The sequence below is a fragment of the Panthera onca genome, chromosome A3 (assembly GCF_046562875.1).
Source record: "Panthera onca isolate mPanOnc1 chromosome A3, mPanOnc1 haplotype 2, whole genome shotgun sequence".
Taxonomy (NCBI): Eukaryota; Metazoa; Chordata; class Mammalia; order Carnivora; family Felidae; genus Panthera; species Panthera onca.
Window position 1 is genome coordinate 20,089,921 of NC_138341.1, and position 20,575 is coordinate 20,110,495.

At 53.9% G+C, this 20,575-nt stretch overlaps 1 protein-coding gene across 4 annotated transcripts in view; it reads right to left on the reverse strand.

Moving 5' to 3' along the window:
- DNMT3A (DNA methyltransferase 3 alpha) overlaps positions 1 to 20,575 on the reverse strand; it is a 105,217-nt gene that overhangs the window by 45,135 nt on the left and 39,507 nt on the right. For all 4 annotated transcript variants that reach the window (XM_081795185.1, XM_060650134.3, XM_081795186.1 and 1 more), the window contains exon 4: positions 4,549 to 4,819. In XM_081795185.1, coding sequence (XP_081651311.1) covers positions 4,549 to 4,819 — 271 coding nt within the window. The remainder of the gene's footprint in view (positions 1 to 4,548; positions 4,820 to 20,575) is intronic.

Here is a 20,575-nt window from a genome sequence, read left to right on the forward strand (position 1 = left end):
CTTTACACGACAGGCTTTTTAAGTGTGTCTCACCCGGGGCTTTCTGTCTCTTCCTCTGAGCTTCTGCTCAGCACGGCCAGCTCCCGGACTTTTCTCCCTGGAGCAGGGTGCCCCTCCCGCCCCCGGGGGTCCCCCTCCTCTCAGACCTGCACGTTCTCCCAGCAAGGCTTTGGGCTGCCAGAAGGGGGAGCCTGCCCTCGGACCAGGCTACGACCCAGGGTCCCTTGGACCTTTCAAGCTTTTCCTATGGGGGGGCCCTCCATGGCATCTCATTATGGGGAATCATACATTTATTAGAATGAAAGAAAATCAGGGCTGAAGGGGACTGTAGAGATGCTGGAGAACCTGTCCAGTCCCTAGATTTTGCCAATGAGGAAACTGAGGCTGGGGGGTGGGTGGCTGGGTGGGTGTGGAGTGACTTACTGCCAGGGCCGAAATCAGATATCGGGGCTCCTGAACCCCAAGCCAGCTCACTTTACCCTGTACCACCTTCAGGTTCTCCCCTTCCCCATTCCCTGGCCCCCATGCTCCCCCAAACAGAATTGCTTTTCCTCATGCAGTTTCCAACTGGCTTCTTTCTGGAATTTTCTCCCTGACAGATTCTGCACATGCCCACTGAGTGATATCACACACACACTTTCCAGCCTGGCCCAGCAAAACAACAAACTGGGCTGTCTCAGAATGCCACTCTTGTCCTGAGTCAAGGAGGGTCAGCTGCTCTCTCAACACTCCCTCTGCGGTCCATCTGCTCCTGGCCCAGACCCAGGGTCACAGGCGGGCCAGGTGGCTGCATGCCTCCCGGGGTGGCCCTGGCAGACTCAGACATGACCCTAGAGTATCTTAGGTCCTGGGGGCAGGAGAGGCCGGGATGTTTCCAACACTTACCTGTCGGTCTAAGCCTATACCCAGCTGGGGGCCACCCCAAATTCCCTTGAAAAGGAACCCAAATCTCAATGACAAGGCTAAGGCCAGGCTTGCCTCAGAGGGCAGTCACTAGCCCAATAGTGAGTGTTCAGAGAGGGGCTTTGTGCTGACCCTGATCTGGTCCTGTACTAGTTGTACAGTCTCGGGTAAGTAACTTAACCTTTCCGAACTCTCAGTCTCCCCAGCTGAAAAATGGGGACAATAAGAGTCTTCCTCACGTGATCACAAAGATGAAACAAGAGAATACATAAAAAGCAGGGCTTCTTAAACTTGAATATGCATCGAAATCAGGATCTCTTTGAAATGTAGATTTTGATCCCACAGGTCTAGGGTGGGGCCTAGGATTCTGCATTTCTAACTTCCGCGGTGACAGAGCTGGTCCACGGGCCACTTTGAGTAATGAGGATATAGGACACTCAGCGCATAGTCAATACTCAGTAAAAGAAAGCCATATTACCGTCGTTTCTATTATAATCATGGCGGCATTAATGCTAGGAATGCAGGAGCGGTCCCAAGGCCACCACCTGCCTATCCAGGTGGCTCTTGTCCTGATTACTCATCATCTCCCCTGTTCTTCCTTCTTTCTCCTGGCTGTACTATCAGGATCTGGGGCACCTATGTGCACAAGAACGCTGCCCTAAAGTCTTCTGTCTTTCCTGTATAAGAGCTAACGGAAGGGGTTCCAGAGGGGATGGATGCCCCTCCCCCCGCAAGAGATCTGGAATGAGGGAAATAGAAAGGAGACCATGGCTAACTCACTTCCTCCCCTGGGGCCTTAGTCTCCTTCCTCCTTGGAACTAAGCAGCTGAGTATGTGTTCTGTGTGGCTGACTGCTGGCCTGGCAGACCGCTGCCCATGCCTCCAGGTAGCACCTCACGGGTCTCAGCATCCGGGCAATGCACAGTGGCCTTCAGGGGTCCTACCAGCTCTGAGCGCGGCCAGTATCTCCCCCTCCTGGATAGCTGCAGCACACAGGAGCGCTCTGAGGCCGTAGCTGGGCGGTCGGGGAGGCCCGGAGTGTTTGCTTGCCACACTCAGCACTAAGACTCTGAGGAAGGTCCGCCTGACGTGTGAAGATCCCAAACCCAGGAGTCACCTCGACACCCTCTCTCCCCTTTCCCCTGGTGTTCTGGGGCTTGTCTGTTTCTCTCCATCTCTGCTGCCACCTCACTTGTCACAGCCACCTTCCCCCGCCCTCAACGCCTGCAGCAGCGTCCTAACCCTGCTTCCCAACCCCTCTGTTCCATTCCAGGATCCAGAGCACAAAGTGATTTGTTTTTCAAAACACAAAGCAGACCGTGTCACCGCCCCCCCCCCCTCCCCAGCCCCGAAGGTGTCCTCAAAGACCTGCCCCGGCCCTGTCTGCTCTGCTCTCATCTCACACCCTTCTCCCTTGCTCTCTCCACTGCAGCCCTGCTGGTTTCTATCAGGTCTCTGGGTGCCCTGCTCCCTCCTACCTGGGAGCCTGTGTACCTTTTTTCCCTCATCCTGCACCACCCCTCACGTGGCGAGCCCCCACTCATCCTTCAGCTTCTGTGTAACAGGCCAGACCGGCTGAGGTTCCTTGGTCACCGTTCCTTACAGAACCATGCTTATTTTCTCTTAGAGAACATATCTCCCTGTATAATCACAAGCTTTTCTCTTTTTTAAACTTTAAAAAAACTTTTATTTTAAGTAGGCTCCATGCCCAACGTGGGGCTTGAACTCCAGCATGCTCTACTGACTGAGCCAGCCAGGCGCCCCTAATCACAAGCTTTTAAGTGTGAATTTCTCTTTCATGTCTGTCTCTCCAGCTGACTGTGAGGTCCTTGAAGGTAAGAACCAGGTTTTTGTTCATGATGGTTTCCCCAGATCCTGACACACACACACACACACACACCAAATAGGTGTTTAACAAACGCCTATTGACCGACTCAAGAAGGAACTCCTGAGAACAAACAGAAATGGAGACAGGGAAATCCCAAACTGAAAGCAAACCCTTAAGGGTTAAGAGCAGCTTTAGAGCTCTGGCTCCACCCCACTGGGCAGGAAGGACCTGCCCTGACCTTGCACAGCAGCTTGGTGCCAGTCGTGGTGAGATCCCAGGAATCTGGGAGTCAGCCAAGATGTACCCACGGGAAGTGGCACATTTGGTGGGCAGGGCTGATGGGCTCCCAGGTTCTGCTCTGGAACACCTGGTCTCTTTAACGGGAGGGATGGTGTCTTCTCCCTTTCCTCCTCAGTTCCCCCCCACTCAGGCCCCTTGAACAATTCTGCCAAGTGTCGGGACATATCCCATGAGGCACTTGGGTGAGGGCAGGAGCCCTGGACAGTTCTGGGCCAGCCCACCCCGAGCCCCATTGCAGAATAAAAGGGGACAGTGGAAGGGCACACCGACTTTGAAGCCAGAGACCAAGACGGAATGAATCCTGGATCTACCACTTACAGGCTCAGGGTCCCTGAGCAAGTCACTTCCTCTCACTAAGTGGCAAGTTTTTCCTGCTTTAAAATGGGGATAATAATACCTCCGGAAGACTGTTTGGAGGACTAAAACAACGAATACAGAGTGCCCCAGAAAGCGCTTTGCACATAATGGGAACATCAAAGTATTAGTTGAATAATAAATGAATGAAAGATATTTTTTAATAAATTTGGAACTCTCTTTTCTGGAAATGCGCTCAATCTTGCATGAATATTGGGTTTGGATCCATGCAAAATAAGCGATGCCAATTAATCAATTTACTCATTCCATCATACACACTTGGAAAGAAGACGTTTTGAATTTAAAATGCACATATGCAAACCAACCTGGCAGGGCCCTGGGAGGATCAAATGTGATAATATATGAGAAAGCGCTCTGTAAACTGTGAACCCTGTACAAATGCTAGTTGTCCTCATTACCAACATGTTTACAGCTCGCTTGGCCCTGAAATCACTGGCTTAACCTGAAAGAGAAAAGTAGGCAACTTTCCAGGACTCCAGGGAGAGGCCAAAAAGTCCAGGGAGAAAGGGGCCTGGGCCGGGCAGCGCCCTGGCCACCCCATCCACCCCTCCCCCGCCCCGCTCAGTCACAACCACATTTTAGCGGGGTCAGCTGAACTGTGGTGGGTTCAGGACATCTGTGCTGGGGAAGACTAACTGGGCTTTTAACACCTACAAGGGCATCCACTGCCCTGAAGAGCCCAGAGGCTACAGACACAACCATCCCTGAGAGCTGCGCGCCAGGTGAGGGCTGAAGGAAACTGAGGTGCACACCCAGCCTACGAAGGGGTAGGGGGCGGGGTGGGGGGACAGCCATCACCCCAGTCCCGCAACTGTTAGCATTCTGCAAAGCCACTGCTTCCAGATCTGGCTTTTTTTTTTTTTTTCTTCACGAGAAGCCAAAACTCCAGATTTTTATGTGAAATTTCTTGATTTTTAAATACTGGCAACTAATTTTTTTTAGATGTTTAAAACACTACATGGGCCAAATAAAATACGTATGCAGGCTGCATGCAGCCAGCCGCTTCCAGGGCACAGCCTTGGCAAGCCCACCGACCTTCAGCTCCCATGCCTCCCCGGACCGGACCTGCTGGCCCCAAGTCTCTAACCCTCGGGGGAATCCTGCGGAGCCCAGAGAGGCTGCCCCTTGTGCCCAAGACTCACTCTCTTCTGCGGGGGCTCCTCGGCCATCCTTGGGGGTGCAGCAGCCATTCTCCACAGCTCTGGAGGCTTCGGGCGGGGTCTCAGCCGCACCCTCTCCCTCTGCTGGGGCTCCGCCCTTCTGCCCTCCAGCGGGGCTCCCCTCCTCAGGCTGGGGATCACTCCGCTTCTCCAAGTCCCCATTGGGTAACAGCTCTGAGGGGCCTGAGTCCTGGGCCATGGACGGGGACTTGGAGGTCACTGCGGAGTCCTTCGGCGTGTCACTGCTTTCCACCTGGAAGATGAAGAAACAGGAGGAGAGGATTAGACCAGCGGTCTTGTCTCTCTTAGATCACTAACCCCTCTGGAAATTCTGGTGAGTGATGTCCTCTTTGTCCAGAAAACCGTGTTCATGTAAGCATCCGTACCAGCAGAGACACTCACGGTTTTGCTCTCAGTGTCAAGGGATTCGTGGGCCTGACTCCCTGAGGTCAAGGGGTTTGTGCGCTCCAGCTTCAGAAGCGGGAGAAGAATCCGGTAGGTGTGCCAGGCTGGTTTCACTGCCCAAGCCACCCTGGCCACCACCCCCGCTCCCTGAGGTGACATAGGGCTTCCAAGCCGACGCTGCAGCCCGCTGTTAGAAACAAATGTTCTGGGGCGCCTGGCTGCCTCAGTCAGCAGAGCCCGCGACTCTTGATCTCAGGGTTGTGAGTTCAAGCTTTGCATTGGACCTAGAGCCTCATTAAAATAAATACATAAGGGGTGCCTGGGTGCCTCAGTCGGTTAAGCGTCCGACTTCGGCTCAGGTCATGATCTCACGGTCCGTGAGTTCGGGCCCTGAGTCGGGCTCTGTGCTTACAGCTCAGAGCCTGGAGCCTGTTTCAGATTCTGTGTCTCCCTCTCTCTCTGACCCTCCCCCGTTCATGCTCTGTCTCTCTCTGTCTCAAAAATAAATAAACGTTAAAAAAAAATTAAAATAAATACATAAACGTGAGAATGCAAGCTGGTGCTGCCACTCTGGAAAACAGGATGGAGGTTCCTCAAAAAACTGAAAATAGAACTACCCTACGACCCAGCAATTGCACTACTAGGCATTTATCCACGGGATACAGGTGTGCTGTTTTGAAGGGACACATGCACCCCCATGTTTATAGCAGCACTATCCACAATAGCCACAGTATGGAAAGAGCCCAAATGTCCATCGATGGTGAATGGATAAAGAAGATGTGGTATATATATACAATGGGGTATTACTCGGCAATCAAAAAGAATGAAATCTTGCCATTTGCAACTATGTGGATGGAACTGGAGGGTATTACACTAAGTGAAATTAGTCAGAGAAAGACAAAAACCATAGGACTTCATTCATATGAGGACTTTAAGAGACAAAACAGATGAACATAAGGGAAGGGAAACAAAAATAATATAAAAACAGGGAGGGGGACAAAACAGAAGAGACTCATAAATATGGAGAACAAACGGAGGGTTATGGGAGGGGTTGTGGGGGGGGGGATGGGCTAAATAGGTAAGGGGCACTAAGGAATCTACTCCTGAAATCATTGTTGCACTATATGCTAATTTGGATGTAAATTTAAAAAAATAAAAAATAAAACAAAATAAATAATAAATAAATACATAAAAGAAAAGAAAAAAAAATCAAGGATTTTTTAAAAAACAAAAACACAAACAACAAACATCCCTTGCACTATCCCTACTGCAAATTAGGACCACTCCTCAGAAGATTCTAGTGCCACCAAATCAATTCTGTTAACCTTGGGCTGATCGGACTTTTTTTTTTTTTTTTTATGTTTATTTATTTATTTTGAGACAGAGGGAGGGAGGAGGGAGGGGCAGAGAGAAAGGGAGAGAGAGAATCCCAAGCAAGCTCCTTGCCATCAGCACTGTGGGCTGATCTGACTTCCGTCCGACATCTCTGGCTTTTGTTCTGGCCTCCTAAGGCCCAGACCCAAATAGTGACCAGTTGCCCCCTGGAGCGGAAGAGTCAAAGGGGGAGCCTCTCAAATATACATTCTGCTGGGCCCCAAAGCCCGGCACAGTTCTTTCCCTCAGCTCTGGACCCCACGTGTTCTCCCAGCATCCAGGCCCCGGGAGAAACCGCCCCCCCGACCCCAACAGAAGCAGTTTGCAGCCTCTGCGGTAAGCCCTCCCTGGCGCGTGTTCTCATATTCCCCTCTGAAAGGAAATGTATCGCTCCATCCCAAGAGTCTAAGACCCGAGCCTGCTACAGTTCCAGGTAGTAAGAATCCCATCAAGGGTAATCGTGACTGTCCTTTGTAAGTGTCACTGCATGGTGGGCAAGACTCCTTGTCACCATTACCCCGTTAGAGCCACTCAACCTCCCTGAGGAGGCTCTAGAGAATTCTGTGACTTGCATAAGGCCACACACTTTGTAAGGACAGAGTGAGGGGAGGAGAGCCTGAGGAGCACTTTGTGCTTGGCCCCCGGGGGGCAAGTAGGCCCAGACATCTCAGAAGGAAGGGAGGTGTCCTCTTGGAGCAGAAAAAGCTAGCTTCCCCTGTGATCAGTGCTCTGCCATGCCCACGGGCACAAGGCCACCCTCGGCACCCGCCAGCCGCATCCGCGGAATGCCTATGAGAAGGGAGACCGGGCCGCTGGCCTGCCAGTTAGGCGATGCTCAGGAGGGGGCCTCGGGTGCCCCACCTAGAAGGTGAGATGCTTAGGCTAGTCCCCTGAGGTTTTTCCCATCTTTTTAAGTCTTTTTTTTTTTTTTCTGTTTCTAAAAGTCAGACACATATAAAAATTCAAGCCACACAAAAATGAGTCTTCTTAAAAGGCTAAAGCTCCTTTCTCTTTTTCTTTTTTTTTTTATAATTTTTTTTAATGTTTATTTTTGAGAGTGAGAGACAGAGTGTGAGAGGGGGAGGGGCAGAGAGAGAGGGAGACACAGAATCTGAAGCGGGCTGTCAGCACAGAGCCTGACACAGACCCCGAACCCATGAACCTCGAGATCATGATCTGAGCCAAAGTCAGACGCTTAACTGACAGCCACCCAGGCGCCCCTAAATCTCATTTTTCAATTCCCTACTTCCAAAATCACAGGTAAACCCTGATCAACAGTTTGGTGAGTATATTTTCTAGACTTTTTTTTTTTCTATGCATCTACAATCATGTGTGAGTTACATGTTTATACATATGTATTCGCACACACATCCAGATCCAGATTTTTTTTTTCTAATAGGGTATCATACTACTCTGTGTTCTATAACTTGCTTTTTCACATAACAAGCAGAGCGGGCATCTCTCCATACCCGTACATATGGATCCGTCTCCTATCTCACAGCTGCTCAACATTCTATTGAATGGAGGCTCCGTAATTTATTCAAGCAGTTCCCTAATAGTGAGCCTTTGGGGGGATTTACTTTACCTACAGTGAACCCCGAGCACTTCACAGTTCTGTGCACCTGTGTATTTCTGTAGCTTGGAGTCCCACAAGTGGGCTGGCTGGTAGAGGGCCTGCCTAAGTGTGAGTAAATAGGCCAAATCCCCTCCAGAGAGTTGTACCACTCAAGTGCACCCTGACGGCCCGAGAGAGAGCGCTGGTCTCCCTCCCCAGCAATCTCCAAGGCCGCTTCTGCTCTAAGGGTCTGTATCCTCAACTCTGAGCCCGCTGCTGCCATCTGTTGAGGAACCTCCAGGGTGGCAAATAGGGACAAGGGTCTTGGGGACAAAAAAAAATAAATCAATCAAAATAAAAACCAGAGTCTTCCCTGGACAAGGCTCCAGGCCAGGCCTACAGAGCAGCCTGAGGCAAAGGGACCGGCCGAATGGGGTAGCTTGGGGCAGGCCTGCTTCCAGGAAGGGAAGCTCCCATGGAAAGCTGCAAGTGTATGCAGTCCTCAGAGGCTGGGGGTGGGGTGGGGGCTGTAGCAAGAAAAAGAGGAGGCCTCTGGCAGGAACAAGAAGTCCTCCTGTTAACCTAGCCTTGGGCACAGAGGGCCTCCCAAGCCACAGCCAGGAGGCCAAACACAGGAACACAAGCGAGCAAGGAGGCCCCGTCTTTCTCCTTAGCCTCCATCTCTGAGTGTTGGGACCTACACACTCTGTCCAGGACTCAGATGGCCCTTCCCACCTCCCTGCTCAAGCCAACAGGGTTCCCTGGCCTAGCACGCCCCTCCCTGGTACAAATCCTCTCACCTCTAGACAGCCCAGGTAGAGTAGGGCATACCCGGACCCTCAGGGCACCCCTAACGCCCAGCTGTGTCGGGCACCACAGAGCCCTAAACATGGCACTCCCAGGAAGACGGGGTGGGGGTCCCGCTGGCCAACTCAGGCTGGGAAATTCAGGTCAGAGCCAAGCTCTTACCGTGGCCGCGTCCTTTTCCCCTCTGGCCACTTGCTGCCCACAGACACCTCAAGTTGGGGCAGGCTCCCAGCCCCCCAAAGCTGCTCGAGACAACCCTGCTGTCACTAACTTCCTGCCTGGGAACCACATGGCCTGCTCTAACCCTGGGACTCACTTCCTGTTGATCGCCAGCTCCAGCAGAGAGAGCCAGGAGGACCTGTTCTAACACCCACGCTGCTCACACACCCCTCCCAGGCCCGCTCCGGGAGGACCTCAGTCTGCAGCAGACCCCACACCCTCTCCAGAGGTGGGCGAATCAGGCGAAGGGAAGCACTCTGCACAGCTCCAGCCCCAGGGTTAGTTCGGTGGGCTGAAATCCCCCCTGGATCCCACACAGTCCTCACCTCCTCTCTTCCCAACCACACCACCCTCCACTGCCCATTCTTTCTGGTTCTAGATGAGTCTGCGTTAGCCAAAGCTCTGGAATCGGGGGAGCTGCTGACTCCAGCCCAGGCCAGCCCCTGAGCCAACTCAAGACTCCCCCAGCCCCCCAACGCTGGGATGCCTGGCTGGCTCTATTGGTAGAGCATGTGACTCTTGATCTCCAGGTTACAGGTTCAAGTCCCATATTGGATATAGAGAGTACTTAAAAATAAAATCTTGAAAAAAAAAGAACCCTCCCCTCCCCAAGCCAGCGGTAGGTCCTCACTGGCTTCCTCTCTGGGGCCCAGGCAACTGAGCAGGTTGAATCCACCTATAAGAAACCTCTGAGAGGAAGGAAGGAGGTCCACAGGCAAATGAACTGAAGTGACTGTCCAAATCTCTTGGAGGGGCTGCGTACACTCTGAAAGGGACATCTCGGGTGAGGAGCACAGCCTGATCCACATCTGGAAGCCACCGGGAGAGCCAGAACTGCACCCTTCTGCCCCCACCTCCATACCTTCCTCCCAGCTCCTTCCTCTCCTGTCCCCTGTCACCCTTGGGCTTGTCCACTCCTGGAGGCAAGGAGTTTGCTTTATCCAGCTCGACTCAGCAGGAGCAGGGCACCTGCTGGGCACTCAGTATTCATAACCGATTCTTGCATGCCAAGCTTAGGTTACAACTCAGAACACCCTGCTCATCTGCTGAGAGGCAGTTTCAACTTAGTTGCAGGTCAGATGTTAACTTTAAAATTCGGTTTTTGTTTGCTTTTATTTCACAGTTGCCTTGAAAGGAGACACAGCGGCACACCCTGAGACACTTATTTTTTCCCATGGAGGTGAGGGGGAGGGGTAGCAGCAGAAGCCCCTGGTCCTTTCAGAAGCCACCAGCAGCAGCTGAAGGTGACAATTTCAGCTTCCTCTGCTTCTCACCTGTGGGGCTGGGGGGAGGGGCGGCAGAGTTGGCAGAATGGGAATGGCGGCAGCTAGCGCCCCGTCACATCTCCCCCCTGGGGGCAGGGGGCAACAGTTATGGGTAAAGCCTGATCCCACTGCCCACGATGTACCTACTCTTGCCTGTATGCCCCATTATGGGTCTTCAAACCCTGCCCACCGCCTCCTGGGGTCCCTCAGAATTTGCTGACCTTTGCCTTCCTTCCAGGCAAGACCCCTCCACTCTGGGACAATGGTTCCTCCACTACCGCTACCCCCCTGCCTACCACCCCCGCCTCGGGCTCTCCTGTGAGCAGCTTATTTCAAGCTGGCAAATGCAGTGGTTCACAACTGGGGGCAGTTTTGCCCTCCAGAGGACATTTGGTAATGTGTCTGAGACACTTTTGATTGTCACACTGGGCTGGGGCTACTGCTGGCTTCTAGTGGGTAGGGGTCAAGGATGCTGCTGAACACCATACAAAAACAGGGCAGCGACCACAACAAAGAATTATTCGGCCCCAAATATCAACAGTGTTGCTGTTGAAAACCTCTGGGCTGAATGGGGGGCACTGAGCAGACTGCCTTTTTCTAAGAACCCTTTTTTAAAACGTCTTAAAAAAAGTGTATTGTGGCAAAATACACCTAACATAAAATTTTACCATTTTAACCATTTTCAACTGTACAATTTAGTGGCGTTAAAGCGCATTCATACTGAACAACCATCACCACCATCTGTCTTCAGAACTTTGTCATCATCCCAAACGGAAACTGCACCCGCCACATACTAACTCCCCACTCCCTGTGCCCCCAGTCCCTGGTAACCACTATTCTACTTTGTGTCTTCTAAGGAACATTTTAAGGTCTGCCTGTCTCTTACACACACACACACACACACACACATACACACTCCCAGCCAGGCAGGTATTTGTGCTAGGCCCTGTCCCCAGGTCACAGTCAGCCCCTCCAGCCCCCCTACCCCAGCCTGGCAGTAAAGGTGTTGGGGGGGGGGGGTAAAGTCCAGTCCAGAGGTCACCGAACCCCCAGCCCACTGCAGGCACGTTTGTTTACCGAGCCTTCCACACCCTAGCTCGTTACAGCACGCCTCTGCTACACTTCATTATTCACCATGTGTCTCCCTCGTAGACTCAAGAGTTTTTTGCCTTACGTCTCTTTTCATTCCCCTCCCTTCCAACGACTCCACCTACAGCTCCCTAGCACTGAGCACGCGGCATAAATATGCACATGCAATTAATAAATGTAATTATCACAGTCGTCCTGGTGGGTAGCGTTACCCTCACTTTTCCGAGGAAAAAGGCACCAAGGCCTCTGGTCACACACCTTCTAAGTGGCAAAGCTTCCAGAATGACCCAGGTACGAGAGAGGCATTTGAAAGCCAGCTCCCTCTTTGGGTTGAGTCTCTGGAAAAACCCAACCTCAAATCCCAAGGGTTCCAAGGAGGAAAAGGAGGCTTTGATGTGCCTAAGCAGGGCCAGGGAAAGGCTGCCGGCTGTTTCCTTGGCAGCAGCCACAGCAGGGAAAAGCCGGAGGCAAAGCAAGAAGCAACCTTCGGCAGTGAACCTGTCCAGGCCCCCGCCCCTGTTCGCCTCCTCCTCTGCTGGAAGTCTGGACCAGACCCCAGAACACCCCCCCCCCCCACCGAATGAGGCCTCGTCTCCCAAGGTGGGGCAGTGTGCTGAGGTTCCAAATAAGGAAATGACTTTCGAGAGGCCCTTTATTATAATAATAATATTTACACACAAAAAATTAAAACCTGGCAAATAAGAGATGAGGAAAACAATACAAAGGAGGCGAGGCCCAGACATCTGAGGGCACAGGAACCCATTCACTGAGGGTGCCAGGGCACAGGGACCAGCTGTCCAGGGCAGCCCCGCGTGCAGGCTCACCTGGGCCCAGGTGTGGAGGGGGCCGGCCCAGGGCCCGGCCTCTCTTACAGGAAGCCCCTGGAGGCCTGAGTCAGGTTCCCGGGCTGGTTCTGGGCCCCTAAATGGCTCTCCCTTGCAGCCCTGGAGGCCAGGGCTGCAGCTAAAAGGGGCCTTCTCTCCTGCACCCCAGCGCAGCGCTGGGGCGGGAAGCCCAGAGGCCGGCAGATGTGGGGCGGCCCCTCCCACCCCGTGTTACCGCCGTTGTGCCTTTAAGGCCCTTGGCAGCACTCAGCTCTGTGCCAGCCGGGAACCCTGGCATCCCGCCAGCCTTGGCCTCTTGATTGAAGACACACAGTCACACGCACAGACACACAAGGGGTGCGCCACCTTCCGGAGGCACAGCCCGGGAGATGCGCGGGGGAGGCGGCAGAGCGGTGTCCACAAAAACACACACACAGTCCCCCTCTCCTTGTACCCGCGGGCCCGTCAGCCCCCCACCAAGCCCTGGATTCTCCCAGGCTGACTCCTGCTACAGGTTGACTTCAGCTTGCAGGGCGGCCTGTCCCACAGCACTGGCGCTGGGCCCCACACTCCCCCCTTCGCCTCTGCCCCAGGCCTTCCTGCAGCCCCTTCTCCTGGCGGCCCTCGATCTGATTGGCCGGACGTGGCCTTGAGGCAGGGAGAGCCAGAGAGGTCCACGCATTGCCAACTCCCAAAAGAGGTCCCCAAAGCCTCCCTGCTCTGCCTTCCTGAGGTGAATGGAGGCAGACTCTAAGCAGATCGCTCTACCGTGTGTGTGTGTGTGTGTGTGTGTGTGTGTGTGTGTGTGTGTGTGAGAAAGAGACACAGACGGACAGACACTGATTCTAGGAGACAAATTCAGGGCTCAGCAGAGCCTCAGAGGTCACACAGTTTGCGCCCCTGCTGGCCATGGCAAGTGCGTGCAAGAACGAACACGCCTGGTGGTGGCCAAGCCACTCGGAGTTCTGCCTCCAGCAGGGACACCTGTCCACCTGGAAGAGGGCCTGGCTGTGCTCTTTGAAGTCAACCTCAAAGGATTTCAGGATGAGCTGGAGGCTCCCGTTAAAAAGCCACCAGGTATAGAAGACCCACATATTTAGGTAAATCTCTTCTGAAGTTACTTCTATTTTCAACCCCTACCATCCAGGCCTGGGGTTTGGTAAGAAGGAAATCCACCATGGAAAATGGGGCTTTCTTTCTCTGTGCTTCCTGTACCTTTCTAAAGTTTCAAAGGGGTACCTCCCCACCCCGCCCCACTGGGGTGCACCACAACCCCCCCCCCCGCCCCACCCCTCAACATGATTTCACAACTTCAATCGCATCCCCTCTAGCCTTCGTCTCTCCGGACTGGGGAGCCACAGTCTCGTCTGTCCTCACTTGGCAGCCCTGCCTTCCCCTTGATCAAGCTAGCTGCCCTGCTCTGGAACTTTTCCAGTTCGGTTATATCTTCCTCGAGGTGGCGGGACCAAAACGCACACAATTCCCTAGGTGATGATGATGAAAGAAAACCAGCGTCAACAACTCTGTCCGGGTGCATGTGCTGGCGAGCACCCACAGGAGCACAGGAGTGGTGCAGGTGCAGGGCGGGTTCCAGAGAGGCCCATGGGGTCCTAGGAAGCCCCCTGGAGGCCACCCCTGGAGGGAAGCAGGGCTTTCTCTGGAGGTGGCCCTGGAATGTGTGACTCTGGGGAAGGGACCAAGGCGGGATGAAAAGAAACAGGGAATTTTGGAAAAACAAAACAGAGATTCTGGGATTTCACTCAGATGCTCGCTGAGACCAGCTATCTAGAGTGACCTCTGCGAGGGCCCCTGCCAAATCTGCTCTCTTCCAGACGCCTCCATCTCTCACAACAACACTGATGCCATCCATGGGGCCTGCAGCATCTCCTCTCTCCCCTCCTTCTCCCCGGTCCACAGCGGTCAGCAGTGTGGGCCCCGCCAATTCTGTCCCACGCTGCCTCCCCTGGCAGGCTCTGGGGGTGTTTTCTGGCACCGCCCCACCTCACCCTCCTACTCCCTGCAGTCTCTCGTGCTCAACCCCCCATGCTCATGGATGCCAGAGCCGGCTGCCCAAAACATGACCCCCATTGCTTCACGCCCCCCACCCCCTCAAAAATCTCCTAGATAAACACACTTTTGAGAGGATAAAGTGTAAACCCCTCGGGCCGCCTGCCAACTACCTCTCCAACCGCTATCTAATGTGTTCATAAATGAAACCCTCAGCCACTCAGCCACACCAGTCAGCTCTCAGTGCCTCCTTCAGTGCGCCTTCCTCCCTCCACACCTTTGTTCAGGAAGGTCCTAGGTAGGAAAGTCTCCCACTTTTCCCTGGACTTGTAAACATTACCTCCCTTCCCAGGCCCAAGTCCAGCTCCTTCCCCCCCAGCATGTCTTTGGCACTTGAAGACCAGACTACCAGCCAGGCTCTCGGTCCTGGATGCCACTGGCAAGTGCCGCTTTGACCCATCAGGTGCAGGAATGGGCAGATGAATCTGCAGGGCATAGTTACGAGAGGTCTCTAACCTCCTAAGATGAGCGACAGAACTGTTCTCCCCACACTTCGGAAACCACGGACAGACGGGTGCTAGCACTGCATCGAGGCACCCTCACAGGCAGCGAAGCCCTCCGAGGGGCTGGCAGCCAGGACTGGGAGATACTTTCTGAAAGTTTTGTGCATAAAACCCAGGGGGCACCAAGTCACTGAATCAAGGTTCCAAAGATCGGTGAAGGAACCATTCTGACCTGGACACAAAGACGGGATTTGAGCTCTGTCTGAACTTGGAGACGAATCAAAAGTTCGTATTAGGTTGGAAAATGAGCCAATACTGCAAACGCCCAACAGCTGAGTTAAACTGTCCCCAGCTGGCTTGAGCTGCAGTGAAATGGCTCCCTAACTTCCCAGTTTACACCCCAAGTCTTCTGCTGCGAAGAGGGGAAGCTTTGCCCTCTTGAACTCATTTGGGCGTTGTGTCAGAGGCTCAGCCTCCAACGTGGAGTGAGTAATGTTGGCTTTGGGCTGGCCTGGCTGAGCTGGGCCCCTGCTCCCAACCCCCTCCTCCTCCCCCTCCCCCTCCCTTTCTGGGTTATTCTTAGCAAGAGGTGACCTCAGAATGCTCCCACTGAGCAAAAAATAACCCTGGAGGAAGTCGGTGAGTATAAATCTTCAATGAATAAATACATATAGCTAGTACACAAGGTATGGAGCCCTAAAGGGCTGGTCACTCCCCAGGGTCTGGTGGGCAAGGGCAGAAACTGTCCCTCCTAGTCCCCCAGTTGTAACCAGCATGAACGACAAAGGTGCCTGCAGGGCTGCTGGGGCTTGTGACCAGGCAGGACCCGGCTTCAGACACTTCCACTTGTTATGTCCTCAGGAGTTGGTGAACAGGAAGATGCCTCTTCCTCCCACCCTGAGGCTCGCACCCACGCACAGGCTCACACTCTCCGGCCGGCAGAAATCAGCCCTGCACACTGCTCTCCCTCCTCCCCATCACGGGCACCGGCCAGCCCGCAGGCCCTGAGCCCAGGTGCCAGCTCCCTTCCTAAGCCACGCCCAGCCCCGCACGGGCTTCCTGTTTCCTGTTGCCTGCTCGGCTCAAGCATCCTGGCTCTGAGGCCAGCGCTGCAGACCAGCCCCACTGCCCGGTTTTAATGGGCCCCCCTCTCGCTCTGAAGGCCGCTGCAGCCTTGCCCATTTACCCCCAGGCTCCCTGGTACTTGGGTTGGTCGCCCTCCTCCTATTATATCTGACTTGCATTTCTCTGTATGCTTTTTAGACCAGGTCTCCACTTCTTTCAAACAGCCCTGCATTCACATTTTAACTTCAGGCGGCTTTGGGAACACCCAGGCTTCCAGAGCATGTGGCTGGCGTGGTAAGGAGGATTGAGTGCTGTGGGCTTTGCAGGCGGGAGGTGTGGAGTCCAAGTCCCAAACATCCTCTCTGAACCTCAGTCTCCTCATCTGAACGTGGGCATCGTAATGACAGAGGCCCCACCTATCTCACACAGGTAAGTAAGTCACCCTTGCACAAGGCCTTTCCTTGTAGGCAATAAAGCGCTACACGACCCTAACTACGCCTTTGCTCCTGGTCTGCGTCCTCAGTGAGGTGGGTAGACAGTGCAGTGTGGCTCAGCTCAGTGCGATGTGGGGTGGCAGTCAACGTTAAGTCCAGTGGAAGGCACGAGCTCTCTCCGTGTGCTCTTCCAACTATGCGGGGTGGAAAGGCCAGGTTTTTGGTTTTGTTTTCTCAGTTCTCAATCCAGCAAGAAATAGTACTTTTTTAAAATACAAACTCATGCGTGTGGCTGTAGTGACAGTATCGAATCGGCAAAAATTCAAAATACTTATTTTCAAGTTCCCTAAAGACGTGTAATAGTTTGAAGACCAGTGCCATCCAAGCACATGATCAGTGGGCTTATTATCTTTTTTTAAATATCTTTTTTTTTTTTTAACGTTTATTTATTTTTGAGACAGAGAGAGACAGAGCATGAATGGGGGAGGGTCAGAGAGAGGGAGACACAGAATCTGAAACAGGCTCCAGGCTCTGAGCAGTCAGCACAGAGCCTGATGCGGGGCTCGAACCCACGGACTGCGAGATCATGACCTGAGCCGAAGTTGGACACTTAACTGACTGCGCCACCCAGGCGCCCCTTTTTTAATATTTTTTTAAATGTTTTTTTTTTTTTTTTTTTTTTTTGAGAGGGAGAGAGAGAGCAGGGGACGGACAGGGGTGGGGGGACAGAAGATCGGAAACAGGCTCTGCACTGACAGCAGAGAGCCCGATGTGGGGCTCAAAATTTCCAACCGTGAGATCATAACCTGAGCCGAGGTCGGATGCTTAACCAGCTGAACCACCCAGGCGCCCCAGTGGGCTTAATATCTTGTCTTTTATTCCTTTGTGTTCGTTGGGATTAATTTTACAAACAGCTCAGAAGAGAGGGTCATGATGGCCAAAGGGGACTTCCCTTGCAGGACAGGCTTTGATGGGCTATGACAGTGGGGCCAGGAGAGAGAAGGGAAGGCTGTGGACCAAGCCCCCAAGGTAGTGAGAGAAATGTGGCTGGTGTGCTCAGGGAGCAGCTGGCAGACAGGGTTTCTATGACAAAAGCAGTGGACGCTGAGCACCAGAGCAGGTTCAGGAGAGGGGCCAGATGGAGCATTCCAGACCTTGTCCCATAAGAAATGAAGATTCTTGAACACAAAAGTACCGTGGACAGTATTTAGTGTAACTGCACGGGGCCCCCTCTCTCTAACACACTAGGTTGAAAGGTATGTCTTCTTTATCAGTGTGGCCTCCTCACCCTGGTAGGTGCTCAGTGGGTGTGAAGTATCTGTCACTGAGGGGTTACAAAGTATACTGGGGGCAGCTGGGGTCTGGTCTGGGTGAGGGTGCAGCCAGGAGGCTGATGCCAGAGCAGGAATGAGTGGAAGAGATCCAGGCCTTGTGGACAACACGGGAAGGCAGACAATGATTTCTTAGCCTTGGGGCCAGGCGAGAGCGGGGACAGTAGTGGCCGTACCTCACCCCTCCCTGTTCAGCACGGGACATGCACAAATTAAGACCCCAGCTGCAGCTCGCTCTCACGCTCAGCTTCCCCGCACTTCCCCCTCCGTGCCACCTATCGGGATCTGAGCCAGGCTCCCTCCTGTTTCCAGGCTTAGCTGGATGACACAGGCTCGGCTGCTTCAAAGCTCTCTGGTCAGTCTGTCCCCAGGGCTGCCGCTGTACCGGGTCCCCACGAAGCCCTCCGGCTCTGCTCCTCTGCTGGGAGGCGAGGAGGCCAGGGCAAGCACCTGCTCCGTCCTGGGAGCCGACCTCTAGTGGCTGCACAAACTTCCCTGATTTCCCCCCCACAGGCTCCCTCCGGGGGCCAGGGGCCTGCTGCCTGGGAAGGCCTGTGAGCTTTTATTCCGGGGTCAGTTCTTCTCTGTTGCCCCAGAGTACAAGGGGTCCCTTTCACAACAGCTGCCTCAGCCCTCTGTCCCCCTGTCAGCATTGCCGTCCCCATGGTCTCTCTCCCATCCTGGGGCCTCTCTTGAGAGTCTGGGGGCTGCAGATGTCCACTAGGGCATGGGCTGGGCCACATGCAGACTGTGACCTGCACAGTATTGCACCGCCTCTCACCAGGGCTGCCGAGAGGCCAATGCTTGGCTCCCACCCGAAAGATCTGGTAGACCCCGGCCCCATGGACCCCCGCACAGGAGCAGGTTTATTCCACTGTCTGCCCTGCCCTTTTGGATCCACTTGGCTGTTTGCAAAGCATCCCTGGAGGTGGACAGGACAAGTGTTCCTGGCGGTTAAGTTTTCCCGATGGAGCAGCAGAAGTTCAGAGAAGTTCAGTAACTTGCTCAAGGTCACACAGCTGGTAAGCAGTAAATCTGTTTCTTCTATCAAACTGAGGTTGCTGTAGCCTCCTAAAGAGGAAAGGTTTGGCCGGGCAAGGGAAGACCGACCTTTGCTAAGCCCTGGCTCTCCAGTGCTTGCACCAATTTAACTCCCACAGGCATCTAGGAGGAGTGAATCCTTATCATCAATATTTTTCCAAGGGGGAAGCCGAGGTTCAGGCGGTGACTTCTTCAAGGTCACACGGGTGGTCAGTGGTGGAGCCAGGATTTAAACCCGGGTCTGTTATAGTCTAAAGACAGTGCCTTTCCTTCCACACTAGCCCCTGTTCCAGGCAGGGGTGGGGAGGGCATACGACCCACTGACCCTTCACCCACTTGGCCCTGCCCCTCCTCCCTCGCGTTCGTCCACCTCTGGACACATTTCCACAAACCTGCCCCTGAATGCCTTGCACTTTCTCTCCCGGGGCCTCACCTCCCCTCTCAGTGATATGCCCTCCCTCTGGTCCCGGGGACTCACAAGGATGAGCAAAGGGTTGCCAGGTCTTTATTTGCTATAGGTGGTAATTCTTGTCCCAGGTGTGCCTGAATGGGGGGTGGGGGCCGAGTTCTCGGCCACAGATCATGGCCACATGTGCAGGTGAGGAATAACTGGTGGGCTCTAACTCAGCCTGGCTCCCTGCCCCCTCCCTCCAGCCTGCACTGGGGCCCTCCACCTTCTCCCAGATGCCCATGGGGAAGGAGAGTGGAGGGGCACCCTGGGAATCTGGGAGTACAGCCTGGAGTCTGCTGCAAGCTGGAAATTCCTTTGAAGTCCCCTGTTTTATCTTTCAACTTCATGTGAATTTTTCATCACAGGCCATAAAATATCCATGTTTGCTTTAATATTAAAATACTTAAAATTACTTACCAATTAAACGACTTAACTTCTGCCCCCCCCCCCCCCCCATCTCCAAACAGAATTGGCAGTGTACGCTTTGGTACCCACAGGTGCCCAAACCTCCTGGCTCTAAGAACCTCCCCTCCCCTCCCCCTGGTGCAGGCCTCCCTCCCTCTGCTGTCCTTTTCACCATGGCCACCATTCACCCCGACTCTCTCCCCCAAGGGAGAAAACCCTGCCCTGCTGAGAACATTTCCTTGATGGGCTGAGTTACAAATCTGAGCTCCCAGCCCTCCCTTGCCTACTTGCTCTGACTCTCCCATTCTCAGCTGGAAGGAACTGAAAGAAAGGAACCAGCTGTCTTCGGTGCTGGCAAATAATTATTGCTCTGCCTCTGAGTCTAAGGCATAGGCAGGCCAGCTCTTAGAGCCCCCAGGGCATGCCCTCTGGAGCATTCTTCATCCTGGGCAACCCCGGGACTCTCCCTAGACTCAGAGGTTATGGCCCCCAGAAGCCTGGGCTTGGGACTGGCCCTGTAGCCCACACTTAAACAGCGTCAGGTTCTCCTTCTTCTTTTTTTAATGTTTATTTTATTTTTGAGAGACAGAGAGAGAGAGCATGAGCAGGGGAGGGGCAGAGAGAGAGGGAGACACAGAATCTGAGGCAGGCCCCAGGCTCTGAGCTGTCAGCACAGAGCCCGATGCGGGGCTCGAACCCACAAACCGCGAGATCATGACCTGAGCCGAAGTCGGACGCTTAACCAACTGAGCCACCCAGGAGCCCCTCTACTTATTTCTTCTGAAGGGACCCATCAGCCTGCAGCTCTCCTACTCACTTGGATCAGACGTCCAGACCTGGGTTCCCTTCCTCCGGGTCCTCAGGTGGGGCTGAAGCCCAGGGTGGGGGGTGGATGGGGAGGGGCCTGTGCAGGCTGGCCAGGGAACAGCAAGTCCTGCTGTCAAAGCCACAGGCCTGGCCTGGGGAACGTTTCAGGCTCTCTTACTGCCACTGCCCTTCCAGAAAAGTCCCAGCTCCGCCACGACTCGCAGCGCAAATCCTCTGGTCTCTAGGGGTTTCCAGTTCAGTGTAGAAAACAGGAAAGCGTGAGGGTGGCGGTAGGGTTCAAAGGACAGGGAATGTCAGCGAGCTCTGCACCCGCAGGCGTGCACCGCATTGCCGAGTCTTAACGCCCCCTGGTCCCCGCAGGACACACGTCATTGCTGTTTAGTGCGTGCGTGCGCGTGCGTGTGTG